We start from the raw sequence: 22,855 nt of genomic DNA on the forward strand, positions 1-22,855 counted from the left end.
AACAGGACTGAAAACAAAGACTGTTAGTCGTTAAGTGTGCGCTTGACTTAAGAGAACAGAACTTTGTTTACTGCATCTAAGGCTTCATGTTTCATCAAACCATGTTTGCTCAGTTGTACCGGTAATTCTCCTTTTGCTCTTTTATGGTCTTTTATGTACTGTTTTTATTTTTTTTGGGGGGGGGGGGGTCTTGATTTTTCCTTTCTGTATTTCTTTATATCACACACATTCTTGTACTAGTCCCCAGCTGGGCTGAGAATGTTCCCTTTCTGTTCCACAAAAAGAAAATTGATTCTTTCTCCTTCTTACCTCCCTTTGAGTGCAGCAGGTCTCCTGTGATCCACTGTCAGTCTTCAAACAAGGCCTCTTGAAGCCATCTCACCTCTGAGAAAGGGGTGAAGCTATTCTGTCTGACCTTTTACCCCCAACCTACCCAAGCCCCCACACTCTCATTAAACAGGAGCAGGTCCCACTCCACTCCAGCAGGGTACAGACAGTGGCTCATTGTCAATACTGCATTTCAAAGGCAACATCAAGCCTGTCTTGTACCTCCCACTCTCAGATATGAGCAAGGCCCATTCAGAGGCCTACTCTTTCTCTGTTTTTACCCTCATTCTCTCCCATTATTTTGTTTGCTCTTTTCATATATTTAACAAAATTGGGACTCTGAAAAGTGTCACTCAATAACAAGCTCAACTGGCTCCAATCTGTATCCCGGCCCCACCTTATTCTTGTGCAGACGGGTCAAAGTTTAAGCATGCTCCAAACTCAATTATTCCAATAATGAGCTAAGAAGTGTTTTTGTCTTAAGCGAAAGGACAAGGGATGAGGATTGATGCAGACCACGAACACAAGTAGATCACTTAAGGAAGAGAAAGACCTTGCTTCAATGCTCTTCAGTGATTTACTTGTCACTCTGAGAAGGTCAATGCTGAAGTCTGACAGCAAGTTAATGGCCAGTCTTGAATCCCCGAGGAAGAGCAGAGTTCTGGGAGGCCCGCAGGCATTTTCCCATGTGGAAATGGCACCAATCTCTGCCTCTTCAAGATCTTACTGGATTAGCTTAATTGGACCAAGAGCTTCTCTCGTCAAGCCTGTAGAACTGTCCTTTGCTTCTGATGCACAGGGGGCATGTTCAATCCCTCATACACAAAGTCAGCAAGTTGGGGCAAGGGCCAAGTTAATTATTGAGGACAGTCTATAATATATACAGAGATAACTGGTAACCCAAGGCCCCAATGGTATGGGAAAACTAAGGATTATAGGCTGAACGTTTTCAGCTTCTCAGCCTTGGTGAATTGTATCTCAATCCATTCCTTATCACTTAAGAGATGAATTAGACTAAGTCACATTTTGAAATATGACAGAAGTGCTGAGGAGGGTATAATGTGTTTAAACCTGATGCTACCTTGCTTTGTTCTTGTAACTGTTACCACCGTGTGTATGTCTAAGAAAAGCCTGGAAATCAATCGAGTGTAGACTTTTCACAAATAGACAGAGACAGTTTTATGGTATTCGATTCAACTCTAAGTTTGTGGTGTACACAACTTTAGATCTGGATATCTTGTCCAGCTCTCAATTAGATATCTGTCCCCCCAACTTTCACCAGCTTCTCATAACAGTACACAGTAAAAGTCATTACTTGAAAGTATCACCTTTCCAACAAAAAACAACCTAGTCTCATAGAATCACATTACTATACCTTCATTTTTGCAAAATGTTTAAGTGGCTTGTTCTACAGGTTGCAGCAGTTTCCTGGTGAAATGAACCCTAGAGATGCTACAACATTGAGTTTTATTCCCTTTCTCACAAATCACAAGTAAAAGGTCAGTTCATAAACACGTATTTTTCGCCTTTCCTCACACAATGCTATCTTATGACATCAACATTTTTTACTATAGAGCATGACTTGTAAGGCGATAAATAAACATGTGCATTACATAACCGACAGCATTTACAAGCTTGTCCAAGCGTGATCAAATCGCACTGTAGCTCAACTGATAGAGCACTGCACTTGCGATGCAAAGGTCTGGGGTACAATTCCTGTAGAACACATGAGTGGACATATGAGCCCAAATTACCTTAGAAGCGCCACAAAATGGCATGGCTGCTTCAACATTGTGTTTTTTTATGTCACATTTGCTTTTTATGACACTGGTTAAATTAAGGTTTAAGGTTTTGTTGATTTAAAATTTGAGCATACATCTCTATCTGTTTGGGAGAAAATTTAACTTGCCTTTGGCACCACACAGTGGACATTTCACATAGGAACTGCCGCAATCTGTGTAAGGAACCACATAATATAATTTTGCATAAATGTCGCCACAGTCATGAATGTTCATAAGATCAGGCTGACAAAAAACAGAATGCCCAAGTTAATTTCTAGGAACACATCGCTTGGTGCTTGTGTGGTTTCCAGTTGTTTTTGTCCGTTAGGTGGCAGTAGGTGGCTTTGAGCTGAATACTGGTCCTATGGTATGCATCCAATTACTGCCTAACTTACTGAATTACTCAATGTATGGAACCCCACTGCAAACACAGCAAAATGAAACTAGCGTTTTTGCTTGGAACAGGAATATCGACAGATGCATTTAGAGCTCTAATGCCAAGCCATTGATTTCCAGTATTCGATTATTAAGTGGGGCTGCATCGGCAGGCCTAAGCATGATGCCATTATGAAACTATATTGTGACAGTGATGTAAGTCAGCATGAGTACTGTTTGTGTCATCGTGGTTAAATACACTAGTATCTGTTGTTTATGGAAATTTGTATCATTTTTATGCTTTAATAATAGCCTTTAATTTAAAACAAGCCCACTTTGGACTTACCTTTACCTAGCTTACTTACTAAGCTAGCCTATAGACTACTTTGCTTTAGATTGACACTTACCATACTTTCCTGTCAAACAAAAGCAATACTACTCCAGTTTTATGTTATTAGACAGTGCTGCAAGACTAATTAAGCAGCCTTATTCTGAGCTTTATGAGTACTGCCTCAGTGACTCAAATAGAACATGCTGAATGTACTGTTAGCAATTTAGCAAACATCAGTCATGTCCAAAACCGAATAAAGCAGGTGTCTGAGCCTGTTGTACTCGAACTGCTCTGCGAATACAGCTGTGATTCTAATACAGCTTTCCCAGCACTCCGAGGAATTCTACAAGTGCCACGGCACTCCTACATGCAGTAAAACTCATGTTTATGTGCATGGTTCAGTAAAACAGTGGGTCATTATAGGTGGACTTTGAAGAAAAATCAACAGCATAAATGAAAAGAGCTAATTACATAATTTTTTTTTTTTTTTTTTTTTTATCTGTAATTGCTATACCACTAGCATCACCAAGCAGAATTGCACAAATAATTGATGTTTTCAAACAGGCTTCTTGAACACTCTCCCTGGCTAAACTTGGAATTACATACTACCATATTATTCTTGCTATTTATTGTGCGGCAGACATAGTAAGAGAAATATCAAAGTACAGTATACGAATCCAAATTTAGCCTCTATGTTCCATTGCGGTTACAGAAGAGCACAGAAGGGCACTTGTACTGGAGGTAAATGGAGCAAGTCCAAAAATGTAAAAATGCACACTGTTTTAAAAGTATAGTCACAAGAAGTCAAAATTAACCAAATCGCTACGGCATGTAATAACGGTAAACCTTGTAATCTGGTATACATCATAATACTCGTTAACTCGTTCATGTTATCACACTGAAATCATGTTAACATGTTTAGGCCTACATCTTGTGTATATAATTTGGAAATAGGGACGAACCGATCCGATACCTAGATCAGTATCGGCTCCAATACTGAAGCTTTTAGACGGATCGGATGTCGGTCCGACGAGCCCGATCCAAATCCGATACTGTGTGTTAGTCATGTTCGTTACTGTCAAGCTCCAAAAATGACATAAAAGAACCATTAAAACACTTGAAGACGTGCGATAGCTCTGTGAATCACAAAAGGCTGTGTTTATTAAGTAAATATATAGTATGCGTAGCACCAGCGCGTTAGTGAATGGTGCTGCTCTGTTGACACAAACTCACGCACAGGCTGGTGATGCACTCGTGGCTATTTTTAGCCTTCACAGCGGTGCGCAATATTTGAGCGCTACTCAAGAACAGCATCTCTCAGATGTAGATGCTCAATAGTTCGGTTCACTTATAATATGCATTTAGAATGGCACGAGGTGCATTTGACCAGAATTTGAATAAGAAGCTAATTAAACTACTGTGAACTTGCCTATAAACAGACACATACAGGACTTCCTGGAGAGTTTAGAATGTCAAAATAAAAGTGTGAGGGTTTAAAAAGTGCACGATTTAAATATATTACTGTTGTATTTAAAATTAAAATTAAATAATAATAATATTAATAAAAATTTATTATTATTATTATTATTATTATTATTATTGTCATCATTAGTATTTGTTTACAATTTATGATAATATTTAAGTTGAATGGGTTCCAAAAAATAACTGTGAATGAAAAGTGGACTAATGTCTTACAACTAAATTGAACAAATAAGAGATCTGAATCCTTTAAAGTCCAGATACAAGTTGAAAAAAAAAAAAAAGCTTTCTTTTCTACTGATGATTTATACTGGAATCACTGTTAATTTTGCAGCTACATTATCCAGTATACTAGTTAACAATAAAGTTTTTCTTAATAAGCTATACATTTATATTGAAATAATGTGTAGTTAGAGGTTTGTGTTTCTTTACATATTAAAGAGTACACCCAATTAGTTCCACACAATAATGTAAAGATATTCTAAACCGATTATGCAAAAAAACAACACTGGTATCGGATCGGGATTGTTATCGGCAGATACTGAGATTTCCGATATCGGAATCGGATTGGAAGAGAAAAAGTGGTATCGGTGCATCCCTATTTGGAAACATTGTTTATTTTAACATTCATGGACTTGCCCCATTCACCTCTATTGCCTCTAAGTGCCTTTCTGAAACTGCGCTTTTTTTATTATTATTATTTTTTTTTTTAATAGTGAGGGATGATTTGCAATTATTTTTTTGTGGTTATCAACATTAGGCCATGTATGCTGTCGATTGAGCTTAACTTGTACAGAAGCTGGAACATTTATGCTGGTATAAGAAAATATTTAAATGACAATTACACACTTTTTAATTATAACATACAAGTTACTACATAACTTTGTTCAACTGTTGACAATCCAAACATTTCATAATCAATCAATTCCTCCCTGATATCAACAACATTCCACTTTTTCCCTTTAGGTCCAATGCAAGGCCACAACATTAACCACATCATACTGTACTGCTAAGTATCCAAGACAAAATAAGTGGGCTACAACCACTGAGGGTGGGGGAGTTCCAGTGTTTAACTGACTAAGTTTTACAGCATGGGTAGGATGCAGCTGGCATCATGGACCAGTGTGCGCTTCAGTGTTCTGTACTGTATGGAACAATGGGCACTGACATGCATCACCCCCCCCCCTTCTGTGTGGGGTCTTGAGTGACAGGCACAATGTCCCCTCTGTCTGTCTCTGGGGGCAGACATATGGAATTTACTCTAGTCAGGCACATGTTTTTCTTCCAGTTCACTTTTGTTATAATACTGTACAGTATATCTGTCTGTAAGTTAAGACGGTTAAACCTATAGCTTAACCTCTAGCACCTCACTGCAAAAAGCAATTTGCAAGCAACTGTGATGTTATACATATCCTAGAATGTTAGCACACTTCTTTTACATCTCCGTAAGTCTGTGTAGCCATTTAAGAGTCATATTGGATAAAACATATTGACATAACTTTTGACAACCTAATTTCCAATAAAAACTAAATAGGACCTATGGAGATCTCATTCACCCTCTTCAAAGAAAAGCATGTCATGGCACTGAGTTATTAAATTACCAGTGAAGTTGCAGTAAACAAGTATGCAAGGAAGTCACAGACACAGTCATCTTAAAATATATCAAGAAGTGAAACTTACTCCAGTTTCTGCATTTGGAGGTATTCCAACAAGGCAAAAAGCAACTCCATTCATTGGGCTATTTTGTTCAATCAATAAATAATAATAATAATAATAATAATAATAATAATAATAATAATAATAAAAACACTATAGAAAGGTTGGCATTGACTTGCGATTACAATCTCCAAGCAGAAGAAAAGCGCAAAGAATAAACTGAAGCTAAACACCGTAACACTATTCTTGTATGTGGCTCTCAGCGAGTGGAACTCAATGTAAATGTAAATTTCTCCAGAGCAGTTATTCATAACTGAACATTGCGTCCAGATTGACTCGCCCGACACAAACATCCCGCCCTCAGCGCGATGGGCGTGGCCTTCAGAACGTACAACAACTCCTCTCAGCCAATGAGCAACTAATATTATTTATGCTTTGGGCGGAGTCTAGAGATTCCCAAACCAAGCGCGGGGCTCAAAACCTCAAATGACACCGTTTTCACAACAGTGTGTGATTGGCGGTGTAACGTCATAAAGTAAGATTTTTTAATTTTTTTAAATAACTTTTTTTTTTTTTATGCATAATCAAATTATTACAATAACAGGCAACATTGTGTAACTCCAAATATACAAAAGGTAGAAAAAATAAAATGAAGTTAATTAAATAAATTAATAACATCTTTACACGACGCCAAATACAGATTCATAGTGCTTAGGACTAATAATAGGCATACTTCTTCCATTTCTCATTATATTAATGATTGTATTAATGAGACAAATTCGTAACAGAAAGCCTTGTAAGACTGAAGAGGTTTGGATATTGTACTTAAATTGTCCATACTTTTGTCTTCATGTTCAAAGTAAAAAATAATATATTTAACTGACCGCATTATATTTATTATCCACAGAAAAAGAAGTACAATCTTTCCAAAATTGCATGACGATTTTTGAATGTGCTGTTTTCTATTCAATTTCGATTTCAAACTGTAAATTCAAACTTCAAACACAACAGTAGATAGGCATGTGCTTTAATGAAAGATAAACTCTCTGTGGCCTTCTAATTAATCTGATTAATCTTGCTGTGTCCTATTATCAATGAAATACTTCTAACTGTACTTAGAATACATATTTCTATTTCCTTAGAATTTATTTTATTTGTTGGATAATGTACACTGGCGGACAAAAGTTTGGAATAATGTACAGATTTTGCTGTTTCGGAAGGAAATTGGTACTTTAATTCACCAAAGTAGCATTCAGCTGATCACAGCGTATAGTCAGGACATTACTGATGTAAAAAACAGCACCATCACTATTTGAAAAAAGTCATTTTTGATCAAATCTAGACAGACCCCATTTCCAGCAGCCATCACTCCAACACCTTATCCTTGAGTAATCATGCTAAATTGCTAATTTGGTACTAGAAAATCACTTGCATTATATCAAACACAGCTGAAAGCTATCTGGTTAGTTAAATGAAGCTTAACATTGTCTTTGTGTTTGTTCTTGAGTTGCCACAGTATGCAATAGACTGGCATGTCTTAAGGTCAATATTAGGTCAAAAATGGCAAAAAAGAAACAGCTTTCTCTAGAAACTCATCAGTCAATCATTGTTTGAGGAATGAAGGCTATACAATGATTGAAACTGCCAAAAAACTGAAGATTTCATACAAAGGTGTACACTACAGTCATCAAAGACAAAGGACAACTGGCTCTAACTAGGACAGAATGAGATGTGGAAGGCCAGATGTACAACTAAACAAGAGGATAAGTACATCAGAGTCTCTAGTTTGAGAAATAGACGCCTCACATGTCCTCAGCTGACAGCTTCATTGAATTCTACCTGCTCAACACCAGTTTCATGTACAACAGTAAAGAGAAGACTCAGGGGTGCAGGCCTTATGGGAAGAATTGCAAAGAAAAAGCCACATTTGAAACAGAAAATCAAAAAGAAAAGGTTACAGTGGGCAAAGAAACACAGACATTGGACAACAGATAATTGGAAAAGAGTGTTATGGATCTTAACCCCATTGAGCTTTTGTGGGATCAGTTAGACTGTAAGGTGCGTGAGACATGCCCGACAAGACAGCCACATCTATGGCAAGTGCTACAGGAAGTGTGGGGTTAAATGTCAGCTGAGTATCTGGACAAACTGACAGCTAGAATGCCAAGGATCTGCAAAGCTGTCATTGCTGCACTTGGAGGATTTTTTGATGAGAACTCTTTGAAGTACTTTAAGAAGTTCTGAAATTTAAAAAAAAAATTGTAATAGTAATTTTTCACATTATTAATGTCCTGACTATACATTGTGATCAGTTGAATGCCACTTTGGTGAATAAAAGTACCAATATCTTTCCACACAGCTGGCACTCCGCTGTGTGTTGTACCTAACAACATCCTTTAGCCAAATATTCCAAACTTTTGGCCGCCAGTGTATCTATAATCTAAGACAGACTCTGTTCACTGAATTAAATGGTTTTGGCCCTCTTCATACTATAGATGTAAATTAGTTTGTCCGCCTGGTTTGTCATTCTGTGTGCAGCTGCATCATCATGTCCCATGAGTGTGTATGGAACTATTGTTAAATGAAGCGAGACCTTGTTTTGATGCTTATATTAAGTGACAAGCCCTAAGGCAGTACAGACTCACACACACTCTCTCTCTTTTTTTACTCTCACTCGCTTACATGTATTACATAACAAACACTGTGGGACAGCACAGAGGAAAATAAAAGAGGAGAAAACATTAATATTATGCATACAGTGCTCAAAATTACACAAAGAAACCTCATACTGACATGTGGGGCCAATGATCAAATTTACAGACCCCCACAAAAGTTTGAAGCAATGTGTAGTTATTACAACTTTATCACTTAAAGAACATTAAACTTCAGCTTGTTCAAGTCTTGTTAGTCCGGTTAAAAATAAAATGGCTTCAATCTAAAGAGTCAATAGAGGAGGTGCAGAAATCTAAATGCTTTGTATCTTTATATTTGAATTTAACCTAAAAACACAAGAACACTAATGTCCTGCAAGTAAACAAAATTTCTGTTGCCACATTTTATCTCCTGTTATATCAAAAAGAATTTAACACAATGCATAACATCTGCAACACTGTTTATCAGCATCACTTTTGCAGTAACTTCTTTTACCAGCAGAGGGTACTGAAACAAATACATTTCCCTTTCTCTATTATCAGCTTGTCAAAACAATATTTACAGCTTTATCTCGGATTGCATTAGGAAAATATTCCAAACGTCATAACATCATAAAAACAATAAGAGCAATCGTGTACATTTCAATTGTGCATCAGTTACTGTTCAGCAGTAATGATGATACATATAAATTTAACTGTTGTTTACATGCATTATAAATTCTATTTGGTATACTTTATACATTTTTGAAATTGAAAATCCTGGTCCTGGCTGCTGATTGGTCAATATGGTATTTCTGCCATGTTAAAGTACATAATATAGTAACAACCATGATGCAAAACAGGTACTGAGGTACTGTATCAAACAAGTAGTCCCACCCAAATTGGTTGAGTCTGACATTATGTTAGACCCAGTGGGGCCTCTTAAACAGACTGCAATTCCATTTTGTGGTGCAGAAATTACACGCTCCACCTTTGATCAAAATGTGTCTCTAATATTGTTGTTAAGTAGTAGCCATTTTATAAAACGAATAAGGCACTTGAGGCCTTGCTATATTGCGAAGATAGTCACAGCTGGCACTCCGCTGTGTGTTGTACCTAACAACACCCTTTAGCCACATATGAAAAGGGCAAATTTCTTAGACACTGCAATCATAACATTAACATATGCACATAATCCCCAAGTATTTATGAACTGGTCTCCAAAAAGTTGCAAGCATTGTCCTAAGACCTAATAACATAGGAAGAGGGATGTGTTACAGTAATAAGTAATGTGTTAGGGGGCAGGTGAATAGAGAGAGAGCAGATGGTGGGACAGTAGAGGGGGCAGTCCATTTGGATGCTGCATGCCACAGCATTGCTATTGCCATTTAATCTCAGACAATTTGTGAGATCACCTGTATGCCACTCACAGCCCTAAAGCCCTGGGTGGAAAACCCAAACTTTAATGCAAATATCTTTTACTCCCTTGAAATCCCAATCATTCTGCTGTCTGTACAGGACTTGATTTTTGTGGACATCTTGACCTATGATTAAATAAAACACAAGTTATTTATTTTGCTGGATCAAACAGATATAAAAACTTTTCTACAAACAAAAATGTCATTGTCAGAAGCGTGCTATCATTTAATGTGTTACAGGTCAAGCGAAGACAAACATCTGCCCTTTTCTGGCGTAGACAGGACAGAAAAGTGGGTATACATCTGTCAATCCCCAGTGTGCTAGAGTTCCCTAATTATATAATCTACTAATCCTTCCAGCATGCCAATGCAAGCCATACACACTATCACAGTCTAACCACATGAAATATATAGGATTGGCATCTAACCAAATAAACATTAAACAAATTTACAGGATCTGTTATGCTTTCTATTTTATTAATGTTGCAAAATGATTCTTTTTCTTTTTGATGAGTAACATGTTGTGACGAGGAGGAGGGCAGGGCTGGGCCATGAGTGCGCACGGCCGGCCCCCAATTGGGCTAATCAGCCGAGGAGAGGGATAAGGCCAAGCCGATGTGGCAGTTCGGGAAAGAGAGAGCCACATGCAGCTGCCGTGTGTGTTTCTCTCCCGAACTGCCACATCCGGCTCAGCCATAAACACATAAATATATGCCACAAATAATTCCTTTTTGAGCATCTATTTATATAGGGTAGACCGAGTACAGTTGTATAGAGTACAGTTGTAATACTTTCTCATGCAAGTTTGAACATAAGTATGGATGACTGGACGGACAGATAGACAGACAGACAGATAGATAGATAGGGATATATTAGGCAGCAAGTCAGTCACAGTCAGTTCTTGATTTCATGTGTTGGAAGCAGTAAAAATGGGCATGTGTAAGGATCTAAGCGACTTTGACAAGGGCTAAATTGTGATGGCTGGGTCAGAGCATCTCCAAAATGGTAGGTCTTGTGGAGTGTTCCCAGTATGCAGTGGTTAGTACCTACCAAAAGTGGTCCAAGGAAGGACAACCGGTGAACCGGCGACAGGGTCATGGGCGCCCAAGGCTCATTGATGCGAGTGGGGAGCAAAGGCTAGCCCGTCTGGTCTGATTCCACAGAAGAGCTACTGTAGCACAAATTGCTGAAAAAACTTAATGCTGGCCATGAAAGAAAGGTGTCAGAACACACAGTGCATCACAGCTTGCTGCATATGGGGCTGCGTAGTCACAGTGGTGTGATGCTGACCCCTGCCCCAGTAGGCTCACATTAAAGCGCCTACAATGGGTACATGAATGTCAGAACTGGACAATGGAGCAATGGTAGAAGGTGGCCTGGTCTGATGAATCACATTTTCTTTTAGATCATGTGGATGGCCGGGTGCGTGTGCGTCATCTACCTGGGGAAGAGATGGCAGCAGGATGCACCATGGGAAGAAGGCAGGCCAGCGGAGGCAGTGTGATGCTCTGGGCAATGATCTGCTGGGAAACACTGGGTCCTGGCATTCATGTAGAAGTTACTTTGACATGTACCACATACCTAAAGATGCAGACCAAGTACACCCCTTCATGGCAATGGCAGTGGCCTCTTTCAGCAGGATAATGCGCCCTATACTGCAAAAATTGTTCAGGATTGAGGAACATAACAAAGAGTTCAAGGTGTTGACTTGGCCTCCAAATTCCCCAGATCTCAATCCAATTGAGCATCTATGGGATGTGCTGAACCAACAAGTCCGATCCATGGAGGCCACACCTCACAACTTACAGGACTTAAAGGATCTGCTACTAACATCTTGGTGCCAGATACCACAGGACACCTTCAGAGGTCTTGTGGAGTCCAAGCCTCGACAAGTCAGAGCTGTTTTGGCAGCACGAGGGGGACCTATATTAGGCAGGTAGTTTTAATGTTGTGGCTGATCGGTGTATATGTGCATGCCTGATGTATGCTGGTGGACACTTGCAAGCACAGATAACGCCTACATCAACTCTCATTTCCCCTTCAGAGAGAGCAGGGTGTGGTATCGTGGCCTAGTGGTGTGATTGTTTTTGGGACCTTTCTCAGACCGCTGAAGATACTTTTACTTTGGTTGCAGCACCGCATGATCATTACAACGATTATTATCATCATTATTACAATCAGTATGAATGATAGTTTAGATGTTGCAAAATAGTTATGTGTATGAATAGTTATTAGCTAACATTAATCATAAATAATCCTAAACCAGTGGCTGTCTTTGTATTGCAGTGGTTTCCCTTTTAAATGATTAATCAATTTAGCTATTGTATTTATTGTGAATGTCGGTTTCAGATCATATTATCAGATTAACATTGTTGTTTCACGAGCTGATCCACAGCACATCTAACATATAACGTTCCCATAATATTTACCCAACCTCTCAGTCCACCGTAATGTACTTAGATGTACTGTATTGATGCAAAATGGTTAGAAATGAAATGTTTGTTGAAATTATTCAGCTTCATCTGTCATTAATCCCAACCTACATCCGCAGCAACCCTTACATTAACCCAAATTAAGTCACATGATCCAGCACAAACAGCCATTCTTATAGCCAGTCAAATGTGTACTGCTTGTATTAAAACAAAAATACTATACAGTACCTTCACATTCACATTAATATTTAAAGTTAGCTCAGCTAACTAATATAAATAATAATGTCATTAATATAGAATATCATACAGAAGAGTGGCAGTGTACACGCTCTGTTTTAGTTCATCCCCACAGACCACAGTTGTTACACAACAGACTTAATCCCGAGTACTTAAGCCTCCCACATCACTCACTACCCACGTTCCCCTGTTGCTGCCGCCCACCCTTTTCACCATACCATCCTGCCCCACTACTAATACCTCTCATCACACACACACATGCATGCACCCAAGTATGACCTCCTACTCCACTGTGTCTGGCAAAGGGTAAAAATAAACACACAATATGGTTAGCTGAGCTGAGCATGTTTACTTCCTGGAAACGCCTGCTTTGTTCTCGCAGAAGCCCTGCTCATATGGTCGTCTGAGAGTAAAACCCTCACATTACAGGCTAAAACTCCAAATTATTCCTTCTACTCTTCCTTAAATCTGAAGTATTTTTGATGTTAAAATACTTTCTCTTCTTATGCCAGCCTTTTTTGCTGAGACAACTATATAAGTAAGAAATTTCCCTGAAAAGTGTAAACAAAAAGTGTGCTTGGTTTGTTTGAGCATCCCGACCAGCCCTTCACAGCAACATTGGCTCAACCAATGACGTGAGTTTGGGGTGGGACTATCTTATTAGCTTTAAAGGAATATTCCAGGTTAGAAGTTCAGCTCAGTCAACAGTATTTGTGACATAATGTTGATTACCGCACCTCATTTATTTTAAAATTGTGGTTACAGTGAGGCATTTACAATGGCAGTGAATGGGGCCAGTCCATAAATGTTAAAATACACACTGTTTCAAAAGTATAGCCACAAGACATAAACATTATGTGTTAACATGAATTTAGTGTGATAAAACCAATGTAAGGGTTGTTGTAATATTGGATATAACTTCACACTTTTAAGCTTAGTAAGTGATTTTACCCCTACACTAGCAAAACAGGCCTGTGCAAAGTTTTAAGTTGCAATTTAATTTAATTCATTTTATGGATTAATTTCTAATATGAATAGTTTTCTGCTAAAAGAAACTTGAATTAAAAATAACATTAATGTTTTTTTAATGTTTTGAATGCCTAATGTAGTTATACACAATAATTATAAATGTTTTTTATTGTTCTACAAAACTCTTGAGTTTAAATGTACAGTACTTATTGCATGTTTTAATCCTGAAAAACGTAATTATTTGTCCAAAATAAATGAGGTACCATGTTAACATTTGTTTACAGTGTGGTTTATTTTACAACATTTGTAGAGAATAAAACAACCTGAAAACATTCACCCACTTAAGAGATCAAATTAAGCCAAAATTCCTGTAAAAATGAAACAACATTTGGGTTGAATAAACAACCAATTATGCTAGGTTAAATGAACAACCCAAATTGCTGGGTTAGATTAGCCCAACATGTGCCCTGTCCCATATTTAAACAGTAGTTGGGTTAAAATAGCCCAGTTTGGGTTGTTTTTAACCCAGCATTTTTTAGAGTGTGGGTTTGCAGTGATCCTGTTTTTGTTGAAACGAAGACTGAGGGTTTCTCTGAGACATAATGCACTAAGAAAAATTCATGTCTTCTTCACTATCTGACAGCCACCATACGTCCCACGCAGTACAGTCCAGGCTTACACTGACTATTTATAACCTGGATAAACCTTAATGAACAGCCATTGTGAATTCCACTCTGTATGAGAGTGGAAGCCAGGCCACAAAAACGTACTGTTTACAATAAATTCACAATATATTGACTACAACATCAAGTATGAGCACAAGAGAAGAGTAAGTTAACACACTGTCCATCATGCCTCAAGGTGACATCAACTTCTCACAGCGCATGATGATGTCATGTTGATGCGACCTCTTCTCATCAAGCTGGCATCATGAAACGGGGATTTGTTTTGCCTGGAGACATGCAACATGCCTCCTGTGAAGCATTTTAATAGAGCTATTAGCATCCTTACGAATGACAGGGTTGTATTGCTGGGGAGAGATTCCGAATGAGTTGCCACTCTATATTGATATACTATATATAGTGCCACAGAGGGAATGTCTATTTAGGAGCCAAGAGATGGGGCCAGAGATGATTATCAAGGCATAAAATTCCAGCTAATGTTACACACAGATGCCTATTGGCCTATTGGTTATTCTCCTGTATGACTGAGAATAAAATACTAGAACCAGATTTTAGAGTATATTTGTGACAATGACAATGTGTAGCAAGTGTGACATTTATTTATTTTTTATGTTAAAATGTGCAGAGACAACTATAAATATGCCATTCAAGAGTTGATCTCCCATAGAGTGTAAACAACTTCTGGCTTAATCGATGGCATGAGTTTGGGGCAGGACTCTTTGTTTAGCCGATCAGTGTTTGGGAAGCCTTTTTGGAAGCAATGATTATTTTTGTGATTTTGTTTGATGCAGCTAGTGGTTCATAAATTATACGTTAGAGCTTTAAAGGAATAGTTCACGCACCTAAATGCTATTAGCACTAAACGACGCAAGTTCTCGTGTGAACATTTCGGGTTGTTTCTCACCATAACCTATCATATTCCTTCAGAAGACTTGGAATATGACACATAAGTCACATGGCCTACTTAATACTTTTGGGTCCTTTTTAAAGCTTTAAAATGAGAAACCATCCACTGCCATTGTATTGAAAAGACAAACTGAGTTATTCATTAAAATCTAATTTTGTTTTCTGCATAATAAAGAAAGTCATACACATTTGGAACTACATGAGGGTGAGTAAATTATGACTGACTTTCCATTTGTGGGTAAACTATTCCTTTAAGAGAGGTCTTAAGATATATTTTATAAATACATTGGTCTTTTATAAAACTAATGAGCAGTAAAAAATACTGTGACACAACCAGGTACAAGCACTAAGATATGTATCCAACAGTGGAAAAGGAACAAGTGAAATCTCAGTGAATTCAGTGTAAAAACAGAGTTGAGCTCGTTAAATAAACCCTGCTATGTTCTGTGCCACAAAATGATGAATGTTTATTTAAGCATAATGTTTCTATCTAAGTCATTCTGACAAAGGCAATTCTGTGTGGTAGAAATAAAGAGTATCCATGACTCTCTATTTAGGTTTTAAATAGGACACAATTCAGTGCTCTATTTCCCTAACCCTCCCCCTGACACATTCTGCAGAAAGGAGATACACGAGATCTCAGGGTCTACAGTACAGACTTTGGAATAAAACTACTATTGCTGCAGAATTTAAAGTACTTTGCAGAGGAAATGTTTATTGCTCAGATGTTGCTCTTTCACAATAAAATGTGGTAACCTAAAAATGTGCTTCTTGTGGTAACATCTAAATTAACTGGTTTCATTCAAGTCCAAAATATTATTAAACATTTCCGAACCATTTTTAAAGGGTTTTTAAGGGATAGATCAAATTTTAAGGGTTAGATCAATTATAAATAATGTAACCTGCAAACTTAAGGTATCAATCGCAGGTTGGCACTTTTACAATGTAGCTCAGGAGACTTAAATCCTTAGTATCTAATTTGTCTCAGATGTTTCTCCTAAATGTTTTTTTTTTTTTTCTTTTTTTTTTAGGATCAGTAAAAATTGAAGCAAATGAGACAATTGTTGACATACAGTAAAAGTATAGACCTACAAAATTAAGGTGGATAGCATAGCTCAGATCATTTTTTATATTAAATATTTAAGTTCATATTGAAATCTCTGAATTTTGATTGCAGACTTTGGTATCTTAGAAAATCTGCATACAGTTTTGTGACATGGTTGAGATCTCTTCTGAAATTCTACAATAGACGCATGTGAGATTATTGGGGTCTTAAACAAAGCAGGAGAGTTCCCCAATTGCTCTCCATTTAATCTCATTGGTGCACATGAGAAAAAACACAAAGATAAGGCAGAGATTTTTGATGTTTCCTGTGTTACAACAGTATCTCATAAACAAGCATGGGAGAGAGAACAAATCTTGTATGGGAGTAGATCATTATAAAGACTTCAAGAACTTCCCAGGGCTTGTTTGCTGTTGCTGTTTGTTAGTCTGTCAGTCAGAAATGAGGAGCAGATGACAAGCATCAGAAGCACTGCTCATTTACAGAGTCTGTGGTGGCTGTATGTGTGTGTATGAGAGAGAGAAAGAGAAACTTAGTTACCATATAATAACTAGAACAGAACTGGAACACGGGGTCTGATTTTTAAAAGGGTCTTGTTATAAGTTCAGGAATGTGCAAAGGAAATTATGTTCAAATAGGTATGGGTTTGTAGAAGTAGTAGTATGAATATGAAAAATAAAATGTAAAAATAGTGGTTTTGCATATTGAACACAAGGGTTTGTATTGGTAGCATGTCTATATGTATGATTTTTTTTTTTTTTTTAATTTTTTTACATGCACAGACATTTTATATTGCACCACTTGTATACGCTATTGTACTATGCTGCACCATGGCTTTGATAAATATGCTAAGTCTTTTAGATGTTTTGTCTATGACAGTATGCTCTGTGGGCCTGGTTGAAAAAACAAAATTAAGTAGCTTAAATGTAGCAAGCTACTCTTGGTGTGTAGCTTGTAGTGTAACTTGCTGCTTTCCCTCAAGTGTAGCTTTTAGCTTAGCTTAACACATTTTTCTGTTGTGTTGCTGGTAGCTTAGCTTGCTACATTTTTTGCCCAACACTGCCTCTAAAATTAAATTTTTACTCCACTGACATTTAGGTTTAGGGCTGAGGTTTGGGATAGGGAGTTGGATCAATAAAATCTGCATTCCTGATGACTTTATCTCATAATTTACAACTAAAAATACAACTCTCTTCTGGCACCACTCTGTGGACAATTCAGCCAGAAACGAGCTCACATGTCCCTATATGTTCAACAACACTTCCAGCTTTGGCCACTGGGGGCAGTGGTTCAAATTTCAGAATGCACAGACTGATTTCAGCAGCAAAATGTAATGTTTACATTTACTTTTATGCATTTTGAAGACAGTTTTAACTTTATCAGTATCAGTATGCACATTTTATCAGTAGGCCTATGTGTTTCCTGAGAACCAATAACCTTAGTGTTAATAGCACCACTGTAGTATATGTAATGTCACCAAAATCTGCTTCGCTGAGAAGTCTTTTAAGGACCTTGCCGTTCATTTGGCTTTTCTGAAGAGTAAATCTGTAAAGAGTTTGGGAACTTTCCTTTCCTTTTGCGAATAGTCTTTAGTTTCCATGCGTCCGCTGTTGCTCGATAAGTATGGACTCAACACAGTAATAATAATCAACTGAATATAATCTTATTATTTAAATAGTACCATTTTGGGACAACTATTTTCATATGTTATATTGTGCCAAGTTCTCTTTCTTATTTCTCTTGATATTATAATTATTTTTACAGTGTGGGGAAACAGAGAGAGGGGAAGATGAGAGAACATGAATGAAAGGAAAGTGCAGTGAGAGAAGGAACAGAGAAAGCTCTAACTGCTACAATGAAAGTACTGAGACACGGAATGAGTTGGACCGAACCCTGAGGGTGATAACAAAACTAAAGCTACAGTTGCCGACACTCTCTCTCACATACAAACATCAACTGCTCACGTAATTGCCATGTCTCTTTTTTGGAGTCTAATGCTTCTGATATATCCTCAGATCTGTCTTTCTCTTTTTTCTTCTCCATTTCCTCCATGCCGCTCTAAGCTTTAGTTTCTGTCCTGTTCTCTTATTGCCATTTCCCATTTCCTCAATTCTCTCTCAGCACATCTACAGCCCATTACAGTCTCATATCAAGTAACTTACATTTACATGTACAGTTTACACACCCATTGCACTTTCCTGTCTTCCAAGTGTTTATGTTATCTGTAACATCTTAGTGATATGGCCACCACTCCCTCCAGTGTTGTCAAAGCCAGTCTGTGATGTGTGGCAAATGCAGGTTTTATCGGGATCCCCGCTGACCTGACTTCAGTTTGGTTGTGTCAATCAAATCTTTCAGTTACCAAAATAGTCCTCTCCCTTTCACTTGAATGCACACCACTCATGATAAAACACTCGGGCCTGGAAAAAAGACACACTCACATATAAAGGGATAGCTCACCCAAACATGAAAATTCTGTCATAATTTACTCACTCTCATGTTGACTCACATGTTTATTTATTTGACTTTCCTCCATGGGACACAAAAAGAGATGTTAGGCAGAATGTGCAAGCTGTTTTTTTTTTCCAAACAATGAAAATAATAAGTGGTTGTCAAGATCCAAAAAAAAAAAAAAACACCATAAAAGTAGTCTTTAATCCAAGTCTTCTGAAGCCCTTTGTGTGAGGACAGAGTGAAATATAGTTATTTACTGAAAATCTGGATTGACAGCCATGGTCACCATTCACTTTCATTGTATGAAAAAGAGCAGCCTGGCAAAATAACTTATTTTATGGTCCCCAGAAAAAAAGAAAGTCATGATGACATACTGTAACTGCCATTTTTGAGTGAACTATCCCTTTAACATAAATCATGTGTTCCACAACCAGCCTTCTTCCCTCCAATTCAAACCACAAACTGAACTGTAAAACTGATCTGAAGACCAAGTAAAATAGCAAGTTCTACCCACAGAATTTTTACACTTCTCACAACATGCCAACAACAGGAACAGAGTCAATGAGCCAAGTTTCCCTAAGCATCCTTGACCCTATTTTCTAATGATTGCTCCAGGTTTTTTCACAGAACATTTACAGCAGCCGAGACGTTTCCTGCCATCTATGCCTGGACAAGGCTTTATTTGTAAAGTTTTGTGTTACTGTAAATTTTTACATGCGACAAAGCTGGTGGAATCATTCATCAATTTCATAATGCCTTTGACCAAAGTCACACTGCAACAAAGACATTTCTGCTTGGAAATCAAGAATGCCCTTGTCATTTTAATAAGAAACAAAAACACACATATTTTACTTTAAAGGATAGGTCACCCTAAAAAGAAAGACAGAGGTAGAATGTTGGCCTCATTCAAAATTCCCTTTCACTGAATCTTTTTTCTATACAATGAAAGTAAATGGCGACTGAAGCTTACATTTTGCCTAACATTGTGTTCCACTGAAAAAAGAAGGCTTGGATTGGAACAACACGAGGGTAAGTAAATGATGATATAATTTTAATTTTTGGGTGATCTGTCCCTTTAACATCCTCACACATTCACAAAAACACACAGCAATGCAAAGCTACTATCTGTGGCTATGTGCCAATCTCCTGAATAGATTTTCCATAAATTTCCATAAAATCCATAGGCGATCTGGTATTTAAACAACCGTGGCAACGTAATTGTGACTTCTTTCACATTTGATCACTTTTAACATTTTCTGCAACAATGCTCAACCAGCTTTCAAACACAAAGAAGTAAAGGTAACACTTGACATTAATGTTCCCTTTGTTAAGGGTTTATAAATGGGTTCATTAATGACTAATATGTCAGTGCAGTTACAGCAAGATGCATAAAAAGTGCAACTTTTATCTAATACTTGCCAAATAGTGAACATTTTAACTTTCATGTTATAATGGCTCAAACAATACATTTATATACATACTATTAAAAAAAAACAAAAAAAACAAAAAACAAAGTGATTCATGATTTATGTCTTAATGTAACAAAATAGACTAATGTAGTGAAATGAAATTGAAAAGGAAGGACTACATCATTTTTCCAGTCCGCTTTGTGTTTATATTAATTACTGTAATGTCCTGACTCACTTGTATTGTCACTTTCCTTATCATGTTGATGTCAAAAGAACGATTTTATCTTGTCCTAGTTACCTAAAGTTCTCTGCAAATCATGATTTTATGCTCATACACAGCATATAGAAAAGTCTGATGACCATATTAAACCATACTGAACTTTTGTGTACAGGTTTCTAATGTTGAAAACCCCATAATAAATGCTTCACTGGTGTCCACTTTACACTGAGGTACATTTTCATAGGTTATGAATGTTGAATTATTGTTATTAAGCATTTATAACATGAAAAGTAAAATGGTTTGCTATTTAGCAGGCATTTCCTGAAAGTCACCCTTTTTATGCATGTTCTTATAATTGCATTTCAATGACTTACAATGCATTTGTAAATCAGTTATTAGTAATTAATGAACTTCTTTATAATCCTATAACATTAGTGTTACTAAAAAAAAAAAAAAAAACTAATTATACACAGAGAATAACTCCATTCCCCCACCCCTTTCCCATACTGTTGCTCATCTAAGCACCTGAAGGGTTTGCCGGCGTGACACAGGGACTTTGAATATTAATGTTACACACTCCCAGCATGGTGTGCCTGCATTGTGATATTTGTTTAGACCTGTGAATATGTGTGCATCTCACTCTCTGCGAATAAAAAGAATTGTGTGATACGTGTGTGAGTGACCCACCCTCAGTCCCCACCTCACCTGAGCCATGTCTTCAGTGAGCGTGCCCGAGACTCCTAGTTCTTGACATGGCACAGAACATCAGCTAATCTCTTCAGACACCGTTCACACACTCTCCAGGACATCAGACGTGAACACAAGCTGCTGTGCCTCAGAAAAACCATGATCCCTCATCCCCTGCGTCTCTCACACTCCTCTTCGCTCTCAGTGGCAGTGGAGTCACCGGTGTGCCAATGTCCCCTCCTCAAAGTGCTGCCCTCCACTTCTCTCCTCCCTCCTCCTTCACTGTCGCTCGTTCACTCTCTCCTTTCTTTCTAGGGTTACGGAGTGGCTGTGAACGCCTGCTCTTTCACGCACATGTCCTTTTACCAGTGCATTCGCTCTGTAGGCTGTAAGCTGGGCTCATCTCTGTGCCTCCCTCCTCTGTGTCCCCTCCTCCCCCCTTCCCCTTAACCACCCCTCCCCCTGCCTTCCTCCCTTCCTCTGCCTCTACACACACAAACACACACAGAGAGCAAATTATAGGCTGTGAGCAGGGGATCAGAAGGATAGTAAGGAGGTCACATGACTACAGATAATAGTGAGTGTTCTGGATCTTCCAGCAGCTGTCACACCCATTCCTCCATGGAGAGATTCGTCACCATTAACAACCACCAGTGTGATCCTACTAGTGTTATCCAGCCATACGTCTCCTGCACTAACCTTATTGGGCTGCCACCAGCCTATGCCCTCCTACTGTCTGTGGAGCATGGGAAATGTAGGACTCCATGTTTCAAATAATGAATATTTTTTTGAAAATTCAGTCAAAATTGAAATTCTGCCATCATTTACTTACCCTCACGTTGTTTTAAACCTGTATGACTTTTTTTGGTCCATGCAACACAAAGGAGATGTTAGGCAGAATGTTAGTTTCAGTCACCATTCACTTTCATTGCATCTTTTTTCCATACAATGGAAGTAAATGGTGACTGAGTTTGTCATTTTGCATAACATTTCCTTTGGTGTTCCACAAAAGAAAGTAAGTTATAAAGGTTTTGGAGTAATTGATGACATAATTTTCGTTTTTGAGTGAACTAACCCTTTAAACATTCAACCCTTAATAGAAACTGCTCACACACAAACACACACACACACACACACACACACATATTGAGCAGCCACAGGCCCTCGGGACATCGTCCTGCATTTCCCTAAAACTGTATTGCGGGAAACTCCCAACCCTCAACAACAGGAAGCTGGCTCCTGATGTGGTCCCAGTGCTTCCCACACCTCAGATTCCTAAAAAAATGCATTAAGTTCATTCTTTGGAATTGCAACAGTGCTGTATTTCTCCTTTTTTCCTCTGGACATCCCAATCCCCTGTTTAGAAGAAAAAAAAAACATCAACAATGATATAAAATATCCTCCCTTTTACCTGAACGAGAACACAATTTCTCTAGAGTATGATCCAATCATTTTTACAATCCTGATCCAAGCTTAGATTAAAAAGCTAACTTTGATTGATGAGACTTTGCTAAAGAAGCAAGGCCATCAGCCTCTCGCTTTGAACGTAATCGCTCACAAATTTACATTATTGTCTGTCTTGTAAGATGGCGACATCTGCTGGTTAGAAGTGGAAGTGCATAAAGGGGCTTGCATTGTTGAGAGAAAGTTATAGAGAGGTCAGTCTTAAAAACATGTTGCAGTTTGTTGATTGTTATTATTACAGTATGCGAAACCGCTGTCTAATGTTCTGAGGCTTAGTCGGTTAATTAAAAACAGTATACCTTGTGTTATTCTACATAAGAGATGAAAATGATGT

General features: G+C 37.9%; 1 protein-coding gene across 3 annotated transcripts in view; it reads right to left on the bottom strand.

The window, feature by feature from the left end:
* The window catches only part of LOC127426858 (rho GTPase-activating protein 23-like), a 70,461-nt gene extending 49,035 nt beyond the window's left edge, over positions 1 to 21,426 (bottom strand). For 2 of the 3 annotated variants that reach the window (XM_051673895.1, XM_051673894.1), the window contains exon 1: positions 5,974 to 6,234. In XM_051673895.1, coding sequence (XP_051529855.1) covers positions 5,974 to 6,027 — 54 coding nt within the window. In that variant the 5' untranslated portion in view covers positions 6,028 to 6,234. Of the gene's footprint in view, positions 1 to 5,973; positions 6,235 to 21,075 lie in introns of those variants that run through there. The other variant, XM_051673896.1, reaches the window with a different exon arrangement.
* Positions 21,427 to 22,855: the final 1,429 nt, after the last annotated feature.

This window comes from Myxocyprinus asiaticus, chromosome 36, assembly GCF_019703515.2.
Source record: "Myxocyprinus asiaticus isolate MX2 ecotype Aquarium Trade chromosome 36, UBuf_Myxa_2, whole genome shotgun sequence".
In the NCBI taxonomy this organism is placed as follows: Eukaryota; Metazoa; Chordata; class Actinopteri; order Cypriniformes; family Catostomidae; genus Myxocyprinus; species Myxocyprinus asiaticus.